General features: G+C 44.9%; 2 protein-coding genes and 1 long non-coding RNA gene across 5 annotated transcripts in view; 1 reads left to right on the top strand and 2 right to left on the bottom strand.

Annotated features, from left to right (window-relative positions):
- Window positions 1–935: 935 nt before the first annotated feature.
- On the bottom strand, window positions 936–7,365 carry MRPS16 (mitochondrial ribosomal protein S16). Its single transcript, XM_083163092.1, has 3 exons — window positions 7,134–7,365; window positions 3,409–3,669; window positions 936–1,491 (listed from the first exon to the last, which is right to left on the bottom strand). The coding sequence occupies exons 1-3, from the start codon at window positions 7,144–7,146 to the stop codon at window positions 1,361–1,363; spliced, it is 405 nt and encodes a 134-aa protein (XP_083019218.1). The 5' UTR covers window positions 7,147–7,365; the 3' UTR covers window positions 936–1,360.
- A 3,837-nt stretch (window positions 7,366–11,202) lies between these two features.
- Window positions 11,203–16,024, bottom strand: LOC146042836 (uncharacterized). 2 transcript variants are annotated; one of them, XR_014464033.1, is made up of 3 exons: window positions 15,958–16,024; window positions 11,962–12,105; window positions 11,203–11,290 (listed from the first exon to the last, which is right to left on the bottom strand). It is a non-coding gene; the product is annotated as an uncharacterized LOC146042836 (long non-coding RNA). The 2 variants fall into 2 exon arrangements; XR_014464032.1 differs by having other exon boundaries at window positions 11,962–12,108; window positions 15,958–16,013.
- Window positions 16,025–16,091: 67 nt separating this feature from the next.
- VPS13D (vacuolar protein sorting 13 homolog D) overlaps window positions 16,092–25,003 on the top strand; it is a 252,545-nt gene continuing 243,633 nt past the window's right edge. For both annotated transcript variants that reach the window (XM_083163091.1, XM_083163090.1), the window contains exons 1-3: window positions 16,092–16,247; window positions 21,803–21,955; window positions 24,798–24,875. In XM_083163091.1, the coding sequence (XP_083019217.1) occupies window positions 21,859–21,955; window positions 24,798–24,875 (175 nt within the window). In that variant the 5' untranslated portion in view covers window positions 16,092–16,247; window positions 21,803–21,858. The remainder of the gene's footprint in view (window positions 16,248–21,802; window positions 21,956–24,797; window positions 24,876–25,003) is intronic.

Raw genomic sequence — 25,003 nt, 5'->3', positions numbered from 1 at the left:
CCATCTTTGATATTGGAGAACTTTTTTTCTGGGAACCCCAGGACTCTTTTCCACAACATTGTGATTCCTAAGCGGAGAGAGTTTCTTCTTCATCACCACAAGGAGATAACAGCTACAAAGGCAATCTTAAATGGATACAGGACTCCATGGTGACCCGCAGTGGTAACTATACCTACCTCCAATTGTTTGAATCCAGTGGAAAGTACCATTCAATTCACCAACTTGAAAAGTTTCCTTCATATTGTTCTATCATCCAGGCGGTTTATATAGGAGCGGATCCTTAAACCATTCAGAACCGTGGCAACCAGAGGGCTCTGATAGAGATTTCTCTTTTAAACGTTACCCCTTTTTTTCATTTATTGCTTATATATTCGTATATTTCATGTTTTTTATTGCATTGATTATGTATAATAAATTGTAATTTTTTTTTGGTACTTATGTAATATCTGGGCTCCCATTTTTCTTATGAGACCGCGTCCGCTCGCCACGCTTCGGGCACGGTGGCTCGCTGCGCTCGCCACACTATATAAAGTCAACTCCATGCGTAGTTGGATAGTAGGGGTATGAAAAAATGGGGTGCATTTAACATGGGAGCCCAGATAATACATAAGTACCTTTTTTTTTTTTTATTCAAAAATTCCTCATTTGCAAGCGCTACTTCATTTTCCTTTGTCTTTTTCTACTTAGGGACCTACTCAGTCCCTTAAGTAGCAGCTTTTTTGCCCACACACCCATATCAGTGCCCATTTGACCACCTTAGGGTGGCCTTGTTCTTTCACTACTTCAGAACACAGCATTCAGTAATCATTGTTCTCAATCTACCTGTATATCGGAAACCAAACAAGTTTCTTCAAGCAGCACAATATCGTCCATTTAGAATAAAAAAAAAATATTTTGATGACAAAATAAACAAAAAAGATTTAAAAAATAAAATATAGTTTTTCGATCACTTTTATTTTTTAGAAAGACAAACAATGAACATAATAAAACTCTTAAACCCTTTGAGTGCCAAGAAAATGTCAGAATAGGTGTCGAATTTGCCAAGGAAACCTTTTTTATTAACCCTTTGATTGCCAACGTTGCTGTGAGAGAGCCTCAAAATATCTGTTAAAGATGCCGGCGCCGCTCGGGTTCAATATTTAACTAAACGCCAATGAACGGACTCGGCTGTACTTGTATTTATACTAAAAGAACAGTCGCTGCGAGCGCCGCTGGCATTTTCAGCTGATCACTCACAGCAACGTCGGCACTCAAAGGTTTAAGACTATAGATCTGCACAAATTTCTGAGGATTCCTGGACATCCCCGGAACATACCAATGTCCATTGTGCTATGCACAAAATGCTAAGTGGCTGCAGGACTTAGGCCCGCTCAACTTCTTCCCCCTCCTTTAGGATTTCTTTAGGCTGTTCCGCTTCCATTGCTTTGGCCTTTATTAGCCGTTCCCCTTCTGTAATGGTCATTGGGTGCAGAGGAAAAAAACCAGCAAGTCCTAGAAAGAAGGGACAAAATTAATTAGAACATAGAGAGACGTTTATCTCTCTTTATCACCCTTGGATTTATCTCTTGTTAAGGCTTAATACATCTGCCCCTGCGTGTGTTGCGTGCACACCGCTCATGACTCATTGCCATTGGCTGTTTTGGGTGCAGTGGAACATTCACTAGGTTATGTAAAGATTACCTTTCAAATTCCTTCATTAACAATGTGGATGCAGCAAACAAATGGGTGGAAGGCGACCATTATCAGCACACTTAGTTACACAACACAGTAATTATAGTGACAGGTAGGAGTGTTACTAATGAAGAGTGGTGGAAGGTCGTGACACTTGCTGGTACAAAGTGTGACTCTGGCTCCAGGCTTTGTTGTCTATTGCAATAAGCAGACACATGTAGCCAGTGACAAGGGGGTTTATTCTAGTTCATTCTTTCTGACAAAATCCTTCTTAGATGGACAAAACCATGTGCACTGCAGGGGGGTAGATGTAACATGTGCAGAGAGAATTAGATTTGGGTGAGTTATTTTGTTTCTGTGCAGGGAAAATACTGACTGCATGATTTTACACTTCAATATAGATCTCACTTTGAAGAAAAACCCCACCCAAATCTAATTCTCTCTGCACAAGTTACATCTGCCCCACCCGCAGTGCACATGGTTTTGTCCATCTAAGAAGGATTTTGTCAGAAAGAATGGATTAGAATAACCCCCAATGCGTCTGGTGTGGAAATGCTGACTGGAGACACCGAAGCTGTACTGTATGCCTGGAGCTAGGCGGTGCCTTTGGTGCGGATGACCCCAAGGGGACGACCACCATCATCCTTCTGATCCAACTCCACTATTGTGCCATTTACTATATTTTTGTGGCCACAGACCAAAATTTGCTGTCAATTGGGCAAATGTACAGTATATACTTTGTACAGTCAATCTCTACTCATAGAAACAGACTGGTGGCAGAAAATAACCATTTGGCCCATCTAGTCTGCCCCATTCATAGATGTATACGTGTGATTATCAGTAACACAATCATAAAGGCATCTACAATAACCCCATTGCAGCATCTATCTTAAAACGCATTTAATAATGTGCTTTTTTTTCCTTTTTTTAATGCTACACTCATCCTTCTAGTACAGCTCAGTAGAACTAAAGGGAGGCCACACCCCTTTCCTTTCCCTCTTTCCTCTCACTGGTGGTCAGACAGGACAAAGCCAAACCCCCCCCCCCACTGGAGCGAAAAAGTCTTAACTCACAGCACACCCCAAGACTGTAGAGAGAAGATGGTGATTTTGCACCAAAATCTCATGTAGCCAAAACCCACATGGTTTTTGCCGTTTTGAAAACCCTGAAAAAATTTCCCACTGCAAAATTGCTTAAAATAAAAATTACGAACTTTTACTGCATAGCATTTCCTATACAGATTCAGACTCAGTCGCACATCAAATTCATCAGTGTAGTCTTATGAAGCAGCCAGTTTGAATATTTTTCATTTAAAAAAGAATGCAAAAAAAGCTCGGTGCAAGCCGAGTCCCACTGGATCTGGTGCAGAAAAAGCACCATTTAGTGTGACTAAAGCAATAGTACATCTGTGCATCAGAAGTAACGCATGGCTTCCTTGTAGTTACTGAGAACACCTATAGGAAGTGAAATGTATTTTTACTTGCCAGCTTTAGATTCACTCCAAGCATTACTAAATTATAGCATATAAAACCTCTGACTGCTGCAATAAGATATAGTTAGCTGGGCCTCAGCGTGGAAGTAATTAGTCCATGGGGGCCAGATTGTTTGGAGAGTAACATGCAGGATGGAAATAAATTCTCTCAATTCTATAGGTAGACCAGATTGCGTTAATTGTGGCCATTATTGTAAAAAAAGCTGGATCAACAATGAATATTGATTAGTTAGGGCTGAAATTACCTAGCAACTTTGCCGCTGGTTTGGTGACATGCGCTCCGCAAGCAATCCAGTATTTGATTCTCTCTATGTTGAGGCTTACGAGTTTCTCATTGAACACATTAGGCAATGGGTCATATGTGCCGAGTTTATCCAAGTGCTTCCCATCTCGGGCGCGCTTGTTATGAGCGGCAACAATGCGAAAGAATTTCCTGTTAGCGCAGCCTCCAAGTGCCATCCTAATTACTACGTAGCCTTCATGGTACCGCTTCAAGAGCTGGGATGCTGGAAAACAGAACAAACACCGTTATACTACTCGATAAGATAACATTATACATAACCAGAGCGGAAGAAGCCTGTACCTGAGGCATGGAACATCACCGTTTCATACAACATTACCGGATATTGGTCATCTCTAATACAGAGTTATAATAAGGTCCACAGCAGGGAAGAGATGTCACAACTAACCAGTTACTGCAATATTAAACTGGTGAGTTGTGAGAGATTCAGTTTCGCTGTCAATGACTGAATGGGATACAGCTACTATCAATTAGCCGGAATTCAAGAAAACTATTCATCCTACAAACCAATGGTTTACAACTTCCATCCACAAGTACCACCAATAGGTCATGTTTCGTGGATTTCTTTAATCATATCTAGCCACGTGAGTTCATCTATTTTTAAGGATAGTTCATTATCTGAGCTGGTTTGCGATTTAAACAGTGCTTTTGGACCAAAACATAAAATACAGTCCTTTTTAGACATTTATTCATATAAAAAAAGATGAATCCACCGGCCGGTAGCACACAACATAAAATCACAATTGATAGAACATGTTTGTGTCCATGTCGACATTTGGGTCAAAGAAAAAAAAAAAAAATTAAAACCCCATGATGATCTTTCCCATGTTGACCTAGTTCAGGAATGGCTAACCTTGACACTCCAGCTGTTGTTGAACTACACATACCAGCATGCCCTGCATCAGTTTAAGCATGGCCAAACAGTAAAACTGTAGCAGGGCATGCTGGGATGTGTAGTTCAACAACAGCTGTCAAGGTTAGCCATCACTGACCTAGTTGGTGTCTATCCAATGATCCATACCCATATGTTGTGGGCGCTAGGACAATTGGATGTGCGATCAACTGCCACAATAGTGGAAGTATGCCAACCTCCAGAAAAAAAAAAAAAAAAGAGAAACATATTCTGTGGTGCTGGACAACACACACACAAATTTCAAAAGTAGTTGAATTTATTAACACAGTATAAAAAAAACACTATAGATAAAGAGAAGCATAAAATTATACATAAAAACACACAAATAGTATATTGCATACCTCCCAACATGACCCTCTCCAGGAGGGACACATTGCTCTGCTCCTGGACTTTCCTCTTAATGTATGATTGCCATTTTTTTTTTTTTTTACTCAATTAATCTGTTCAACACAGATGAGGGTAATCATGCATTAAGAGGGAAGTCCAGGAGCAGAGCATTGCATCCCTCCTGTAGAGGGTCATGTTGGGAGGTAAGATAATGTACTATGACAGCTCCCGGGAATTATATAAAAAACTGCCAAAACTGTCAGGGCATGCTGGGACATGTAGTTCCACAACATCTGGAGAGCCACAGGTTGAAGACCTGTGGGTTAGAGGATATTATTGCTCACCAGGAGGGAGGGGCGGGGGGCAATTAGTTCCCACAGATTCACACTGTATTAACTATATGTTAACTGGTTGTGTCAAGAGACCATTTTCACAGGATACATATGGCCTATATGGATAGATATTCATTCCAGTTTTTCTTCAAATATATAAAACAATTGTCAATATGCAACAGTGTCTCTTTAGTATACTGGAGGCTTTTTAAATGTGGTCGTATCCACAGCCTGTGTGAACCGCAACTGACGAGTAAGCCTGCAGATAGCTGTGAGCTGGCTACATTGTGTTCTGTAGCGGCTTGTTCAGCACGGCAGCTGGTGGTAGAAGCCGGCGGTGGCAGAGAGCAGGTTCCGTTGTTTACTGCAATGGCTTACTCAGCTAAGAAGTTGGTGAGAAGACCGGCCGGCGGCAGAGAGCAAGCTACGTCAAGTGCAGGAGCAGCTTGCCAGCACAGCTGGATTGGATCAATTGAACTGTCAGGTGGCAGGCAGTGGGCTCCAAGGTCTCACATGTAGATTGACGCATTTCACCACTCACAGGGCGGCTTTTTCAAAAAGGCTGGAGTACTGAGTATCCATAAGGCAGGTACTTAATACCTAATCCTCTGCATCTGATTCCATTTGGACTTCAGTGTTTTAATTGTGGTTGAAAATGGACCAATCCCAGTGCTAAATCTCAGGCTCGGACATCCTCCTAATCATCGGGGAACAGGTGACCGGTTGTTTTTTTTAAGAAACTTTATTTCAGCAGCGTAACTAAGTACCTCAATGTGACAAGAAGAATTTGTTAAAATGTATATACATAAACATTTACCATAAATGATTTACATATTCTATATAGAGAGTTCAGTAGGAGACTCATTCATTGTAGAAATTGGTGCTCTGCATCTCCATACTATAGTGGATAGAGCTTAATCTACGTTAATCCACTATAGTATGGAGACACAGAGCACACTCTATATAGAATATGTAAATAATATATAATTCCCAGGAGCTATAATAGCACAATATATTATTTGATTTTATGTATAATTTTATGCTTATCTTTATCAATATTGTGTTAATAGTATGTGTTGTACAGCGCCACCTAAGGTGCGTACACACGGGGGGGGGGGGGGGGGAGAGAAGATATATTGCTCAGGGTCTCCTTTTCATGTGCTAACCTAGACATTGTAGCTTTATCAAACAAAACCAGCTTTGTCATGGGTAGCTTCCACCATATATTTTTAAATATTATTTATTTGTTAACAGTTTCTTATAGCGCACACATATTCCGCAGCGCTGTACAGAGAATATTTGAACATTCACATCAGTCCCTGCCCCAGTGGAGTTTACAATCTATATTCCCTACCACATGTACATGCACACACAGACATTCTATAGTTAATTTTGTTGAAAGCCAATTAACCTACCTGTATATTTTTGGATTGTGGAAGGAAACTGGAGTACCCGGAGGGCACCTTCTCCACTCTTGAGAAGGCTTGTATTCCTCTAAATGCCCCATGTTAGGGCAAACTTGCCTACCTGACCCTCTCCATGAGGGAGAAAATGCTTTGTACCTGGACTTCCCTGGTAATGTATGATTGCCATCACCTGTGGTGAAACACCTTTCTTATCAATTACCTAGTTCCCTACAGGTGATGGCAACCCTACATGACCAGGGAAGTCCAGGAACAGAGCATATTTCCCCTCATGGAGAGGGTCAGGTAGTATGTGTCCTGCGTTAGCACAGTACACTAAAGGGAAGACTTCCACCTCCTTGCTCATTTGCTGAGAATACCAGCCATGGAGAGAATGGCTGTGATTTTTCCAGGTGTTTATAGTAATAGCCCAGTATGGGTACAGTAGTTATCCAATCTGCTGAGGAATACATATGGAGCTCTGCCTCTAGCCCATGACAGAAGGGGATCTAGTCTCTACCATGGCAGTAAGAGACAATGTTTAATAATATATATATATATATATATATGTTATTACATTGGCAGTCAGAATTATGGACGCCAGCTCCTAGCAGAGTACAACGAGACGTGTGGTTCCTCCGCAGCAGCTGGGAAGGTTAGCAGCCCATGCTGAATGATGACCCCTGACACTTACTGAGATGAACCATGGCGCAGTGTCCTGGATGTCCTTACAGAGACAGCGACTGAAAGGCTCCGCAATATACCACACACCAGCCGCGCTGTATCAGGGGTTATCATATACAAATTGTCAGAGAGGGACACCGGGATAGCAACCTGCCCTACTCACAGCCCCGGCTCCTGCAGGACACAGGGCGCCGCCATTACCAGGAAGGAAGTGTCTCTGCTTTGCATTCCTTTCACCCGGCAGCACTTATCTATCCCCTCTACAGTGAGGGTGTAATGCATTGGCGACAGCGCACCCTAGTGGCCGCTTAGTGTTAGTGCAATGCACTTCACACAAAGCACATGGGAATAATAAATACTGTACTGTTACAGCCAGTCGGTGATGGCCTTCTGTAAGGAGAAGAATTAATAGAATAATGTAATAAGCACATCACTGACATTTTTACATAGAAGGCGTCATCTGATCCAGGGGTCAGGAGGTAGCCACGTACATAAAGCTATTTCCTATCACACTGCAAATTGTTAAATTATTCAAGGCCTATTTCTCAAGCCTCTAATCATTTAGCCAAAACACATTTTGCCTGTCCTGCACAGAGCTGTAAGTGTCCCGCAGAAGGGGGTGCAGCAGTTGGGTGAATAGATGTTGTGCGTCTATTAACATACCCTCCAACTGTACCGATTTAGCCGGTACAGTACCGTTTTTTTACGGTCTGTACCGGCTAAATCAAAGTCTACCGAATGTACCGGTTTTTGGCGATCACGGGCACAGGCTCACCTTGTCTCCCATGCTGTGGCGGGAAAGGAGGTCGAGCGAGGAAGCCCGGACAGCGAAGCGGGGAGCAGGCAGCTGCACCGACCGCTGTCCGCCGCCGGCGCCACACGTGACCCATGCCCCGCCAATCATAGGACTCACATGGCTGAGATGGACAGCGGAAGAGGCGCCGTCAGCGCTGAGCGCATCATCTGGCTCGGCGGCTGCTAATGTTACCGCAGTCACTGGCGACAGCAGCACGGGATGAGGAGAAGGGTGGCAGCCGGGCTGGGGAGAGGACTGTGCGGGGGCTGGGGGAGAATACTAGGCATGAATACTAGTGTGTGTGCTCGCGCCATGTGCCATTATCATGCTGCTGTGTTATGGCCGGCACATGGGGCAGCGGGGAGGTGCTAAGCGGAGGCGAGGCTGCTCAGTATGCTGAGCATTGCTGATATCGTTATATTGCATAATGTTAATTTTAAATATATATATCTGAAAAAATGGGAAGCATACATTCGTAAAGGGGGCGTGACCACGCCTCCTCTAGTCATGGCCACGCCCCCTTTACGTATGTGTACCGATTTCTTTTTTTTTTTATCACCTCTCTATATATCACAAATACTCCATTAGGGTATTTAGTTTAAACAACACAACCCATTCATTATGGTCTCATGAATTGGTTGGCAAAATAGTAGTCCAATTGTAAACCACTTACACACAAAATACGGTAATTAACTTTGTTACTCCTCCTGTTTACACAAAGTACACAAAAATTTTCGTAAATGTTATCCTATAACTGAATATCCCCAGGTTCATTAATATGGCTGTGAACTATGTGGCAAAGAAAAATAATACTGTTAAAACGCTATGAACACTAAGTATAAAAAGTCAACTCCCCCCCCCTAAACCTGGAAAGCTAAAAATGATGATATACTATGAATTGTGCATCTAACGGACGCAGCGACTTAATAGCAGCATTAGGTAATTTGTGAATGACCTTCTGTATGTAATTTTGATTTATGTATGTTATGTCCATGTCAACTGTCTTTTGAATCATGTATGGTATGTCTATGTCAATTGTTTTTTGTATATGGAAAAAGAAAATAAAGATTTGAAGTATAAAAAAAGTAAACTGATGCGGGAGGGGACATTGCCGGAGGGAGAGTTAGCGCTCCCCCGATTCGGCAGACAAGATGTTAATACATCTTGTCGATGTCCCTTCCTGCTTCGCCTCGCTAATGAGGCAAAGCAGGAAGTATTATAGCGGCGCGATAAGTGCCGCTATAATACATCTGCCCCAATGCAACAGATCTATTAGACTCCTTGTATCACGGACTGAAATTAGAAAAGTCATCAGCCGTATGGTCAGCAACATGGATTCGCGACCCCATGCTGTGAAGGTCAGGACCCACAGTTTGAGAACCGCGCGCAGAAAACTTTTTTGGCTTGGGGGAGCAGATTTTATAGTTACACCACTGAGGGAGTAGCAAAATTCTTTAATACATGGGAGAGTTATATTACAACATTATCTCTCGAGGTAAGAGTGAAGCTACATAACTCCTTTGAACACACTCAATGGTATACAATGAGATTAATTGCAGGGGACTCCCCCATTGATATTGTCTCATGACGAGAGAGAGAGAGAGAGAGAGAAGAGGGAGAAGAGAGGAGAGAGAGAAGAGAGATGAGAAAGGAGAGAGAGGACTACATTTTGTCCCAGAACAGGTTCAGGAACCCCCTGATGATGTCATATTTAATTAGAGGTTCAGGAACTGAGTTCCTGCTGGGTTAGGGTTACCAACTTTGTGTTGTGAGATTCCCAGACATTGCCCCACCCCTTGACACACCTCCAGCCCACCAACTGACCCGCCCCTTGTTCCGCGGGTCAATTGGGGCGCGGATCAAGGGGCCCCATTACATATTATGCACTATGTACAATATATGTATGAAGGGACAGTAAGTGAGAGGGACAGTGGTGTGTGTGTGTGTGTGTGTGTATATATATATATATATATATATATATATATATATATATACATACATACATACATACATACATACATACGTACACACACACACACACGGGGTGACAGAGATGCATACACAGGGTGACGGGGGCATACACAGGGTGACAGGTGAAAGCTTACAAAAATTCCCCAACAAGTCACACACATTGTATAATGACCAGGGGCACGCAGACACACACACATTGTATAGAGACCAGGGGCACCCTGAGATACACACACACACACATGGTATAGGGACCAGGGGCACACTGATACACATTGTGCAGGGACCAGGGGCTCACTGACACACACATTGTATAGGGACCAGAGGCACACTGACACACACATTGTATAATGACATGGGGCACACTAACACACATTGTATAGGGACCAGGGGCACACTGACACACACATTGTATAGGGACCAGGGGCATGCTGACACACAGGGCCGGTGCTAGGGTGTCCGGTGCCCTCCTGCAAACCATAAATTTTGCGCCCTTTCACATTGCCATTGCAACAAGCTGCAGCCCGATTGTGGGAGCGTATGCAATATGCAATCCTATGGAGGAACTCGGGTGCATGTACCTGTATGCATACACCATCTCAGTGCTGTGTCCGCAAAATGTTGTAGGCACTAAAGGTGCCCATACACGCTGCGAGAATCAATGGCTAGATCGCATTGCACGGCATGCATGCAATGTGTGTGCGATGCGATCTGAAAGCAGTACAAAAAGTATGCGCAGCACATACTTTTTGTACTGTGGGATGCCCGCAGGTGCGCACATTGCATCGCATGCTGCTATTGCAGTATGTATGGCCACCTTTAGGCACATAACCCCCCACATAACAGGCCATTATTTAGAAAGTGTCTAAATTAATATAAAAAAAATCTACAATTAGTAAAAAATTTGTTATAAACATGTATAATAAAAGACTCACTGTTTTTTTGCTGTTTAACTGGGCATACACACTGGGCGGCTTTGAGCTGAAAGCCGCTCAAACCTGCTGTTTTGAGCGACTTTCTGCTCAAAGTTGCCCAGTGTGTATGGGCCTTATTTGTTCTGTTGCCTACTAGTGGACAAGTGTTAAATTCTAAACAATGTAAATACTGTAATACTAAAAAAAGTATGCAGCACATACTTTTTGTACTGTGGGATGCTCGCAGGTGCGCACATCGCATCGCACGCTGCTATTGCAGCGTGTATGGCCACCTTTAGGCACATAACCCAACCCATTATTTAGAAAGTGTCTAAATTAATATAAAAAAAATCTACAATTAGTAAAAAATTTGTTATAAACATGTATAATAAAAGACTCACTGTTATTTTGCTGTTTAACTCTTGTGCAGTTCCTCCTCTTCTATCTTATAGGCAGGACGCTGAGGACACCATTACACCCCTCTTGTGACTGAGTGGGAAAGGAGGGGAGAGAAGGAGGAGATGGAAGAACATGAGAGGAGATAGAGGGGCGGAGTGTTGAGGACTGGCAGTGGCACTGGCACAGCACACTGAGAAGACGGAAGGAAGGGGAGGTGGCACTGCTGCCTGTTCATCATTTGTTTGACAGCTGACAGGCGCAGGGAGCAATGGGTAGGGGGTAGATGCGGAAAGTGACATTCATCCAGGCATTCACAGACAGCGCAAGTGTCTGTGAGGAAGAGGGGGCAGGTTGCAGGAGGAGGACAGTGTGTGTGTGCGGTGCAGGGAGCAGCTCTTTATACTGCCACCTGCCCGCTGTCAGACAGGGGCTGCGGGTGGCTTGCAGGAGGAGGACAGTGTGTGAGCGGTGCAGAGAGCTGCTCAGCCTCTCCATACTGCCGCCCGCTGGAGAGGCTGCTCAGCCTCTCCATACTGCCACCCGCTGTCAGACAGGCGCTGCGCACGGCGTGCAGGAGGCAGTGACAGTGAGGGCTGAGGCAGCTTTAGCAAAGCAGGGAGGGAGACAGCGCCTTTTCAGCATGGCGCCTCCCTGCTTTGCAGGAGCTGCTGAGTGGGTAGCGCCGGCCCTGCTGACACACATACAGTTCAGAATACAGAATTATGCAATCCCTCAGATCCCTCCTCCCCCAAGATAAATACCTCAGTGGTGTGGTGCCTGTGCGTGTCTCCGGACGAGGAGCCAGTGGGGCCCAGGAGCGCTGTATTTGATCCATCAGGCAGTGGGGGATGGCGCCCTTGCAGCTTTTAGTGGGCAGGATGCAGAGTCGGGTCCCCCATCCGGCTCTGCTGAAAAAGTCAGCGACCACACATTAGTGAAAGGGGTCTGTGGAGCGGCGCCAGCGAGCTTGCTTTGAAAACATAGTGACATGGCACAGGGGGAACCGCTGATTGGCTGAGAGCCATCACAGATGGCTCTCTCAGTGAATCAACGGCCGCTGATTCCCCTGTCTGCCAGCCGCTCCTCACTGCCCATTCCCTGTCGCCTCTCTTAAAAAAAAAATACAGGAGCATTGAGCGGCGCCGGGTGGGGGTCACTTCAATGTCCAGGAGAGATAGCCACAGAGTGGGACCTGACATTTCAAATCTCATGAGACAATCGGAGCTTGCGGTCTGGGCAACCAATCAGACGCAAGGTTTGAAATTCCAGGTCTGACAGGCAGGTCAAGCGCTGTGGCATCTTCTCCTCTCTTATTAGTCCCAGCGCGTCTGCTCTCCTATGGCAGCCTTTCACCCAGTGGTGGCGCAGTTCCGGGACAATGTATAGTCCGGGAACACCACCCGTCCGGACATCTGGCTTATGGTGTGTACACACGGTCAGCTGTGCCTTAAGATGCGATCCACGATCCGATCAGATCGGGATCGGATCGCAAGGCACAGCCGATTTGCATACAAGTCTGACTATATAGTGCAGACCTGCACTATATAGTCAAGGCAGACAAGGTTAACCCTTGCGATCTGCATCCGATTCCGATCCGATGTCCACTATATCGTCAACATCGGAAGGCAAATTGTACGGTGTGTAGACACTATTAATTACCGGACTGTCCGGAGTAATCCTGGACGGGTAGTAACCCTATGCTGGGTACTGCTGAAAGATAGCACTGTCAATACTCAATTTACTAATAAGCAGGCACTAAAAATATCTCCTCAAAAGAGAAGTTAGACCAGTTGTCTGGCTAAATGCACAGTAATTCATAAAACATACAAAATGTGATGGTACATTAATGGCATACTTGCACAGCGCCCCATTGAGAGGGCGTGTCATGCTCCACCCAAAGGGCGTGACTAGTTCCATATATAAAGAGATTGTGAACGTGGAACCTAGAAGCGTTGGTGTGTACTGATAGATCTGAGAAGAATCTTTTAAAATTACTTCTATCTAAATGTAGATGAGCCCCAAAGCAGTTAGTAAGAGTTACTATACTTGGTAAAGTGCTGGGAAATGGTGCTGATGAATCAATGTAAATGTATCTATCTCTCATTCCTTTCCCCCCCCCAAAATGTAACAGTGTAATGTGGGCAGAATGCAGGACGGTAGGCAACTATGATTAATGGTAGAGGGTTCAGGACCACTGGCAGAGTTGCCCTGTACATGGGCACGGAAAGTGAGCATCTCAGGGGTTGCATAGTCAGTACATGCTAGAATATAAGGGGAAGGCTTAAACTAGCATTTGCATTTTATTGCCTCTGTGACTCCGCAAACAGTCATAACAATAACTTTGCTCCCTATCCACACACACCTACCCTACTGTTCCAGAAAACCGAGGGCTGTATAAGCATGAGGTGGCATAAACCACCAAAAGGACCTGAGTTGCTGACATTTAAAGTAGCAATTTGTAGGGTCTGACTAGGAATGGGTTAGCCAATCAGGGATCAAGGGTGGAGCTGCTTGTGCCTAGAGTAGGTAGGAAGTTAAGGTGACCTTCCTCTCTGATCCAGCTTTCCCCACCGTCCCATCCGTATTTCTCTATTTCTAGGCGGCGGTAAAGAACAGTCTTGTATATATGAAAATCGTATGAGGATAGTGGGGTGCGCTCTCCCGGCATTGATATGTCGTTAGCACATGCCCCTGGACAGGGGATGGGCTGCACCATCCACACGGGTGGGTGTGATGGGAGAGTTGAACACCAACGATGTTTGAATGGTGTGTGTGATCTTAACCCCCTCCTTTCTATGACCGTTCTTTAGGGCCGCCACCGTTTATAGTCAGATATAGCTGTCAATTAATAAATTTGACATTCTATTTGAAACGCCAGCACTTGTGTCTGTCTCGTTACTTTAGTGATAAGTTTATATGTAAGTGTTAATAATGCTGCTTTCAGACCGCATAACTGGCTTTGACCCTGTATTTGGAAACGTTTCCAAAAACGGGTCTGCCAGATAAAACCCCTTTCACACCGCAGCACTTAAACGGTATATTACCGTTTAAGTGCCGATTTTTTGACACTGGCAGACCCGTTTTTGGAAACTTTCCAAATACAGGGTCAAAGCCAGTGCAGCCTTCAGCCCTCCCCTCCGTGCAGCTCCCCCCCCCCCCTCGCGTGTCGACCGAGAGCATGTCGACGCCCCCCGCGCATGTCGACGCCCCCCCGCGCATGTCGACGCCCCCCCACCCCACCCCGCGTGTCGGCGCCCCCCCCCGTGTCGACTTACCCCGTGCCGGTACCTCCGTTGTGGACTGCAGCTCAGTATGCTCGGAAAGCACTTATGGAAAAAGTGTCTTCCAGAAAATGGCTGCCCCATAGGAAACCCTGTTTAAAAAAACTGTCTTCCGTATGGGGGGCAGCCATTTTCTGAAAGACACTTTTTTCATAAGTGCTTTCCGAGCATACTGAGCTGCAGTGACGGGAACCACAACGGAGATACCGGCACGGGGTAAGTCGACACGGGGGGGTGCCGACACGCGCGGGGGGGTCGACACGCGGGGGGGCGTCGACACGCGCGCGGGGGGTGTCGACACGCGCGGGGGGGGGGCTCCAGTGCTGTGAATACTTAATGAGCGCTCATTAAGTATTCACTGTGCTGAATTTAGGACCCAGCTCATTGGCTGGGTCCTAAATACCGTTTCTGAGCCGATTTTTGCGCTAAAATACCGGTTCAGAAACGGGTAGGACCCTGCATTTTAACCGGTTAGAAAAAACGGCATTTTCTAACCGGTTAAGTGGGACTGGACCTTTCAGACCGCACACATTACCGTTTTAAAACGGTAAAAAAACGGCAATTTACCGTTTTAAAAGTGCGGTCTGAAAGGGGCATAACTTTGGTTAAAGTGTGTGGCAAAAAGGTTACCGATGGTGAGTTTATGCTGTCACTATATCATACTTGCCTACCTGACCCTCTCCGTGAGGGATAAAATCCTCTTCTCCTGGGCATCCCTGGTAATGTAGAATTGCCATCACCTGTGGTGAAACCCCTTTCTTTTCATTTCAATTACCTAGCTCCCCACAGGTGATGGCAATCCTGCATTACCAGGGAAGTCCAGGAAGAGAGCATTTTCTCTCTCATGAAGATGGTCAGGTAGGCAAGTATGCACTACATACATTCACCCCGTTCCCCCTGTGGCCTCTGCTCCCACTGCATGCACACTCTGTGCCGGTCCCTGCAGTGCTCCCCTCACCCTCCAATCCCGGGATTTAGGGATTAAAAGGCACATGAGCATTTCATCCCTTTCTGAGTGACAGTTGTGCTCAGAAAACATGTTGTGCAGCTGCACATCGTGATGTCATACCTCCCAACATGACCCTCTACAGGAGGGACACAATGCTCTGTTTCTGGACTTCCCTCATAATTTATGATTTAAAGAGTCTGATATTGCTGAATGGTCTCACGCATGCGCGATATGATCCGTACGGACGTGCAGTCAATCGATAATTGTCTACCTTACAAAATCCAAGTTACTAGATGTTACTGTTAAATCCACTGTTACTATATGGGAAAACCAATAAAATGCCAGTAATGCTATTTTTATTGCTGGGAGAATGCTGCCATTCTCTAACCATGTGCTGCTAATACATAACATTACTTTCCTGTCACTTCATTTCTACGAAGTAGTGCGACAAATTATTCTTTCTTGATTCTTTAAAGTAACTGTGACTGACTACCCTAGACTAGTTACAGATACAGCGGTACACCCACATATGCCGCCAGGGGGCGCGCTGACATCTCCAGCCCGTGCACTTGGCAGTGCCTGCTGACAGGACACGCATTCCCCATTTCCGGGCCGGCCCCGCAGCGCAGGCGGAAATGGGGCACCCTTCCAGTCACTGGAGGAGGAGTATACCCGGCAGTGCCTGGCTGCTGCTGCTGTGCTTCAGAGGAGTACCAACATGGAGGTGTGAGTGCGCATCTCTTGTTGCTGGGTCGGGATACTACGCCTTACACGGCCCTGGTAGCCATGGCGGCAGGTGTACAGTAGCCCCTGCTGGGTGAGTAGTGGCCACTGACAGGTGTATTGGAGGAGGGAAGGAGGGCGTATTAGGGCACGCCTACTGGTGGGTGTAGGAGGGACCCTTCCTGACCTGTCAGGTTATCATGAACTAGTGCTGGGGTGCAGGTGTCAGAACTGCTGGTGGTGGGCACCCGTGGGGTGTCACTGCTGGGCTGACTATGTAAGTGTGGTTACCCTGCAATGACATTGCAGCAGCCTTACCAGTGGCAGCAATGTACTTTTACTTTCATTATGTGTATGTGTGCTGTGTGCCCCAATTGCTCCGCTCGAATTTCCTTTCCCCTGGTTTCCTTATGTAAGATCTGGGGCAACAGTTCTCAAAATATTTATTTATATTCAGGTAAATGTTTATAGACTGCAGTGTCAGGACCGGATGTGTCTCTCATAGGCAGATAATTATAGCAGCAGCCAGCAGCAGTGTTATCAGATGAAGCTTCACTCTGGCTTCCAATTTCCCTCTTCATACTCAACATTGTTTTCATATTCTCCCTGTCTGCGACCTGTCACCCACTTCTCCTCAGACAGTTATCCCCTCAGGTAACCTCATGAGACGTCTAGCCCTTGGGTAAACGCAATGTTATGTCAAACACAGTGGAGGGTTTTTTTTTTTTGCATTTCTATCTAAAGCTCCCCCCTGCATCCTAACCCTACCATTCCCTTCTAAGTGGCTAACTCTCTCTCCCCGCAGCCTAACTTTAACCCCCATCTGCAGTTTAACATTAAAGTCCTTTCCCCCCAGGTGATGCTACGGGTGGGATTACAGCAATGTCGGCATTCTGGCGTTAGTCATAGTGTCAGTGTTGTGACTGCCGGCATCCTGTCCCCCAGGATGCTAACCACATCACCTCCGCACACCAATCCTCCAATCGCACCCCATGGCACACCATAGAGTTGAGCGCCACTATCTACCAATATACACCATAGAGTTTGTTACTAAGCTGCACCATGCTTATTGCTAGAGACACAGAATATGTATCTTATTTGCATCACTAATGCAACAAAAGTACAATGCAGGGGTACCCTGGATACTGACCATGGTATTTCATTTAGCTTGTATGTGCAAAAATGGCTAAATCTAAAGGTCCAATAGGAGTGCTCCTTGTATTGTTTTGGTTACCCTACAGTAGGTTGTTTGTGGACACGCGACCAGACGGGATCCCCAGCAATAGCTTAAAAGATTTGGGCTGATTCTTATTGGATTGCTGCTATCACTCTGACATTATGGGTCCTATTCTGGATCACACACAGTGATCTGAATTCGGCCCCTGCCCAGATGTTCGGAGTTTGCGCATTACTGCGCATGTGCAAACCCCAAATGCGAACGGCTGCAGCAAGTTGCTAACTTGTTGGGCAGTTCGCAGAGGGACGGGGTGGTGATGGCGTATCTGGCATTGCCAGAAATGGGGGTGTGTTGCTCCAGCCTTGCTATCCACCCTGCCACTCGGGCTGACTGTCGCAGAAGGGCATTGTGACCAATGATCTCATTGCAGTGTTCACCTCCTCCTGCATTTGAATTCCTAAGGATCACATATGCTAAGCTTCTGTGAGCAGCTTATAAGCGATCCATGCTGAATGAGGCCCAAAGTGTAGGGAAATCTACATATGGCGGAATGTGTTATGCCATAGGATGAATGAGGGCACATCTATATCTATCCATACAAGTATATCTGCTCCCAGAATGGTTGTTAGTAGTGACAATGTTGAGTAGGGAAATTCACCGCAAACTGCTACTTTGTACAGAACAGAATGGCTGAGTCTTCCTTTAACCCTTTAAGTGCCAAGGGAATTTGACAAAATAGGGGTGAAGATTTCAAGCAAACCTTTTTTTTATTAACCCTTTGAGTGCCAATGTTGCTGTGAGAGATCTTCAAAATATCAGGTAAAATTGCTAGCGCTACTCACAGCGACTGTCCTTTTTTTTGGGTGCAGTATTTAACTAAGCTTCAGTTTATTGACTGTATATGCATTTATTTATACTAAAAGAACATCAGAATAGTTTTTTTTTCCATTTCAAAATGTTTAAGGCTGCAGTGAGAAAGCGCCAGAGTTCATTTACCGGTTAAAGATAACCGGTATTTCAAAACGTTTAAAAAGCAGAGTCCTACACGTTTCAGAGCCATTTTTTATGCAATGAGAATGGCTCTGAAACGGTATTTAGTAAAAACAACAGATTACAGACCTGTAATAGGCTGGCCGCTGCATTCTGCCTTGAAACGTGTTCAGGGGATTAAACGGGTTGACTGATGTGAATGGTACTTAAACGGTATTTAAAACGGTAATCTACTGCAAAGTGAAGGCTCAGACCCGTTTTAAATACCATTTTAAAATACCGGTTTAGGCAGTGAGAAAGTGGTATGAGCGATGCTGGCATTTTTTTGTGAGGATCGCACACAGCAATGTTGGCACTCAAAGAGTTAACATTGTTGCACTTAAAAGCCCATCAAAATAATGGCTTCTGCAATGTACTTTCACTTTCTGCTTTGACAGTTTTTACTTTCATTTTGAGCTGCGACTGTTTTAAGCCCATAATCTTTCCACCTCACCCCCAATCCCTTTCTGAACCTATCTCCAATATCTGTCTTCACAGCTCCCTCTCTCCACATACAGATGTAGCGGGATTCATCTTTGCAGGTGATGGCGATGGCGTCGCCATCCCCTGCCCTGCTGCCATCTGTATGCCGGAAGGGGACGCGCCCGCACGAGGTGCGGGCGCGTCCCCTTCTGACGGTGCTGCCCTCGGTCGCCCGGTGCCCACACCGGGCGACCGCACCCCCCCACAGCCTCCTCGGGTCCCCTACAGCACTATCGAGCGGGAGGTGGACAGTATTGCGTCCGCCTCGCCGCCCGGATACTGAGACGCGCGTGCTTGGGGGACGCACGCGCGTCTCATTCAGATGGAGCGCCGTGTTGCTGGCGGTTCGCCAGCAAAGATAAAACCGGCCCCATCTGTATGTACAGCAAGTTTGAAACAGAACAGTTTTACAGCTTTCTGTAATGACATCTGTTAGTACACAGAGGAGTAATTTGGCCCTTTGAGCGGCCTCTAGTGGTCACTGGTGGTACTTCACCTCATAGACGTAAGGAATATCTATCTAGCTATATAAATATATAAATTTATAAAAATTTTCAAAAGCAGCTGTATTCGCGCCGAGCGCTTTTGAGGCAATAGCCTCTTCCTCAGGGCATATTTTGTCAAATTCCCTTGGCACTCAAAGGGTTAAAGGAAGACTCAGCCATTCTGTTCTGTACAAAGTAGCAGTTTGCTGTGAATTTCCCTACTCAACATTGTCACTACTAAAGGTGCGTACCCACGGTACGATTTATGTTCCATATGATATTGTATAAGATTTCCCAGGAAAGTCCCAGTGGTCAAAAGCATAAGATTTGTGCTTAAAATAACGTACAATGTGCATAAGATATCACATACGATATGACATCACAGCTGTACTACACTATACTATCTTATGCTTTCTAGCCAGATTGAGTTGCATGCTCACCCAAACAGGTCCCTCCCAGACGACCGGCGGGAGCGCGCATCGTACGTCGGATAGTGCGTACACACGGTAAGATATAGTGCACTATCTAGCATGCTATTCGAAACTAGCTAGATAGTGTGCTAGATTTTGCACTATATCTTACCGTGGGTACGCACCATTCTGGGAGCAGATATACTTGTATGGACAGATATAGATGTGTCCTCATTCCTCCTATGGCATGACACATTCCGCCATATGTAGATTTCCCTACACTTTGGGCCCTATATATATATCTCTATCAGATGGACTTGATGCCTTTATTACCTGATTAAAAATTGTATTTTGGTAGTTATGACCGGTAAACATTGTCTCCTTAGTGTGTGTGTCCGTATGATGTAAGTACAGGTTTTTCAAAGCACCATGTCCTGGCCGGGTAAAAAAAAAAACCTAACACCTGATATCTGGTCACTAGTCGTAGACTCGGGTCCTGGGTTGTTTGCTTTTCCACTAACCTAAATCCCGGGTTGATCCATTTGTACGTGCAAAAACCTGGGATGTTAGACACATTGAAAAAGGGTATCACACATACACGAAAATCCTGGGTTTTTGCACATGGTTGTTTATAATCCTGAGATTTTCGTATTTCTGAAAGAAAACTTCTTCTGGATGGAGTATAAGAAGACCCAAAACTGGCATGTCCTTACTTACCACATAGTCTGCACTACATTTAAATTGTTTAGTGCTTGTTCACTAAATCACAGGTACTCAGGGACATCTTGTTGCAGTTACAAAGCCTCAACATAACGGGCGTTCATCCTAGAACGTTGCATTTTTAAAAACCCATGCATTTCCTCTTCCCTGCCTGGGGTTTCCCTCTCTGCTGTGGTGCTTCTAGCACAGGTTGGATCTGCTTAGCAGTGCTGATATACAGACCACACTGTGATAGAAACACCATAGCAAAGATGGGAGAGGAAACTGCACAGGTCTTGAAAGATGTAAGGTGCAAAAAATGAACACTACATAATACTCATTTCACACTGAACCACTGACCTGACTGTGTGAAAGGATCAACCCTAGTTTGGTCAAGAACAAAGGGCCTTATTTTGGTTCATTCTTTCTGACAAAATCCTTCTTAAATGGACAAAACCATGTGCACTGCAGGGGGGCAGATGTAACATGTGCAGAGAGAATTAGATTTGGGTGAGTTATTTTGTTTCTGTGCAGGGAAAATACTGACTGCTTTATTTTTACAGTGCAATATAGATCTCACTTTGAAGTAAAACCCCACCCAAATCTAATTCTCTCTGCACAAGTAACACCTGCCCCACCTGCAGTGCACATGGTTTTGCCCATCTAAGAAGGATTTTGTCAGAAAGAATGAACCAAAATAAGGCCCAGAGTTATTCATAATTTGCAGCATGCAACTCAGTTTACACTTTAAAGCTGCTGATTGGCTGTGTATGCAGAGGCCCACCTCCATGGAGGGCCATGCAGGGCAGACGCAGGTGCAGCGTGAAAGCAACAACCCAGTAATAACTGGCCTAATTCACAACTGTTCGCTAGGCTGCGTATATTTACTGCCTAGTGGGCGGGTAAATACCGGCCAACCGAACGCATGCCCCCCCCCCCCCCCCCCCACACAATTGCACGCGAGCGGATTCGGTGGTCGTGAAAAATCAATAGATGTTGGTGAACCAACAAATGATTATTAATCCCTTTGTGGATAAAAGTAAGTCTATACTTTTATCCTTGACAGAGATGGCCGAAATGGGGGGCGGGTGCTGATACCTTGTGACATGGGCAGCCCGCCACAAGCTGTCATGGACACGACTACATTTGCAGGGTACACCCAGCGTTTCCAAAAGGCTGGGCTGTTATCTGCATCCGCCCCCAGCCCACCCATCGGTGTGCGAACGCCCTGGTGAGTGTAAAACTCGGTCACTCTGGGGGTTATATGATGTAATGTGACCATAGGCTGCATCGGAAGAGCAGATGAATCTGATATGATATAGACATCTATATTTGTGTTTGACGCCTGCTTCTCCTTCTCCTTTAGGCAAGTGCATGAGTGAAGGGAAGTCCTGAATCGCATTCACCTACTTAGCAGCAGCCATGTTGGAGGGCTTGGTCGCATGGGTTCTCAACACATACTTGGGAAAATATGTCAACAACCTCAACACAGACCAGCTCTCTGTAGCGCTGCTGAAAGGTAATCCAGAAGGATGCTCATTGTGACAGTGATGCTTATGCTCAGATTGTACTGATATAATGTGCGTTACACTGCATTAATCCATCCCCCCCCCCCCCCCTTGCTGCTTTCATTCTGAAGATGTTGGTGTGCCTAAAGCGAAGATGTTTCAAATGATATGACCATTTTTCGACCAATTGAAATGACCGATCGTTTACAAAATGTCCTTGTGTGGGCATGCTAATGATCCGATGCACATACCCGTTGGTCGTTCATCTGGCTCGCTGAACCCTTCAACATACAGGAAGACGATAAAAGTCCTGTCACGAGCAATTTGGCACACATCATTCTGTGTGTAGTCACAATGAACGATGTAGCAGTGATGTGTATATGACTTGCATTCGTTAAATGACCCATCTTAATTCTCTGATTGTTACTCAATCGTGTAAGTGCATGATATCGTTTGGCCAAAAGTGTTCTGGATTTCAAGGGAAATTGCGAAACAGGTTGGATTTATAAAATCTAACAGTGTGTGAGCACCTTATCACAGACATTCTAATATTATGTTTTTATGTTCCTTTGGTAAAGCTTCCTAAACTTTTATGAGAGCGTACTCGGCACATGTTTTGGAATACTGCCCTTTGCACAGACTTTTTGTCTTGTTATCTTGGAACCTTTTTCATAAACTCTTATTAGTCTAAACATCATGCTTACTGTGTCCTGCCCTGAGTGATAGGGAGTATTGGATGGTTGGCTGAATGCTTTACTAAGCAGCTGTACCAATCGGCAGCAGGTATGTGTCTGTGTGTTGGATAAAGGTCTCCACTGCAGCTTCTGGTGACTAAAAACAAGTCCACTGGGTCAACTGTTGTTTGGTTCCAGGATAAAAACTGAAGATCCAGGATTCATCGCCACTGATCATTTCCCTGATTGCAGTTGAGTGGCTGCCGTCAAACCTGGCCAAGTAATTTGAGTCACCTTCTGCTCAGCTGATGGGACACCAAGCGTGCAGAAACCTTGCCCAGGCCAACCTTTTTGTGGTGTATCAATTGCTTAGATCCCGATGAAATGCCTATATCCTTTTCAAACTGGGTCATGGTAAACCTGGCATCCACCTCACAGGTCAAAAACATTGTCCTTGGTGATGGAGGACACCTGTCTGCTGCCTCATTCCTAGTCTTCCAGGTACCATCTCCGGTTAAATTTCTGAAAACCAAGGAAACATATTTGTTCAGAACGGTGCTTTTTCCCCAAAAGCAACTCAGTCGGTCAAAAGGCTCCTTCTGTCACAGACCACACTTGTGGTTGTAGAAGATTTCAGCTCTCCAGTGGCCTCTTGAGCTCCAAAACGAGTTTGTGAAGGAAGTGAACATGCTGACGTCTTTGGTGCACAATGGGGAGATTTAAATGTTTTATTGCACTCTACAGTATCTTCTGTCTAGTCCACATGATTAATGCATAAAGGGTTCAAGGATATAGTTGGCTGGGTCCTTCCTTAATCAAAGTTTGCTTTTAGGGGGTGTTTCTGGAGATGGCTGCTTTTATACCATTTAAATTCTACCCAATGGCGGTGGCGCGGTCTCAGTTTCTGTGGGCTTCCTACGTGTAGTGCACAACTCAATTTCATTGGCTGAGGAACCTACCTGCCAACATGCAGATATAATGGCTGTTGTAAACAGGTAGTGGTGTTTGCATGGAAATTAATGGACTTTTCCCAGGTGCTTTGTATGGACTGCAATGGAGAAAGCAGCATCCAGGCAACCACTCCAACTGCAGGTCTAGCCTTTCGAAGCTCAGATAGGCCTGGACACTGTAGATACTGTAGAATAAAGGGAGTTTTTTTTTTTCATTGCAATTATCATACACATGACAGACACAGGGTTTAGGGCTGTTTAGGTTGAAAATGATTACATTTAATTTGTTAATTTTTGTTAAACAAAAATTGTGCTTTATGTGCTGGATTTTTTGGTAGTATAATAAAGATTTTTGGAACAAATTAGATATCTGTCTAGTCTTTCAGTACTTAAATGTTAGTTGGGCGCCCACTATAGTTATTATAGTACGCTCTTACCCCACTATCCATGTTGGCATGGAGTTGATTTTATATAGTGTAGCGAGCCACCGAGCCCGGAGCATGGCGAGCGGACGCGGAAAACTAAGCAAATAGCTTAGTGGGCGCCCAACTTACATATAAGTACCAGTCTTTCATTTATTATTGCATCCATTACATAATCTGGAAATTCTCATTTTTATTAATGGGAGGAATTCAATTGTTCTTGTGCACAATCTTCCATCGGGTGATATATTCAATAATTTAGGCAATCAGTAACTTGGCACCCATTACTTTTCAAGCATGCTGCATCCAAATGCAACAGGTGTAGACAGGTAATGTAAACACGTCTAAACTATTGGGCTCATCACCTAAAAATGTGTGAAAAGCTGCACCCATTATTTCTGTCTGCCATCTCAGGAAGGTGCAAGTAGAAATAAGGGCACTCGCACCCGATCTGCACAACAATTGAATACCTATGTCGGACACTGGGTGACCAAAAAAATAAAAAATAAACCATTGAATTCCTCCCACAGTGTTTTCTTGTCTTTTCTGTAAACAGCCTACGACTGTTAGGTCTGGTATTTTTTTTAACATCTTTACTGTTATTTCTTAGATTGTAGTAAAACCTATTTTATAGTAAGAAGTTTCCATTGTATAATTATTATATATTTTGTTATGCTATTGAGAACATCTTATTGTATTTAATTGTTTGTGTATTTATTTAACCTTCCAAAGTGCATAGCGATGTAGTTATGCAAGAAGAGGCTTATTTTTAGACTTGTTCTATAATGGTTCTATTAATGTTTATAGGTGCGGTGGAGTTGGAGAATCTGCCATTAAAGAAAGATGCTCTGAAAGAATTGGAGCTGCCTTTTGAAGTGAAAGCAGGTATTAATAAATGGAAAACATTTCAAGCTCATTAGTCATTCTGACCTTGGACATAGCTAAAGAGGAGGGTGCAGATGATCTGAATTTCCATCAATCTCTGAATAAGGCCCTCAGTTACGGAAATGCTG

Source organism: Crinia signifera, chromosome 19 (genome assembly GCF_055691185.1).
Source record: "Crinia signifera chromosome 19, ASM5569118v1, whole genome shotgun sequence".
NCBI classification, from domain to species: Eukaryota; Metazoa; Chordata; class Amphibia; order Anura; family Myobatrachidae; genus Crinia; species Crinia signifera.
Note: the sequence above shows the minus strand (reverse complement) of the source record. Positions and strands in the feature narration are given on the sequence as shown.

Bases quoted from the DNA above. Each gene is read 5' to 3' on its own strand.
- MRPS16 (XM_083163092.1), bottom strand. The intron at 1,492-3,408 runs GTAATTTCAGCC...CCTTCTTTCTAG, and splicing joins ACCAGCGGCAAAGTTGCTAG to GACTTGCTGGTTTTTTTCCT.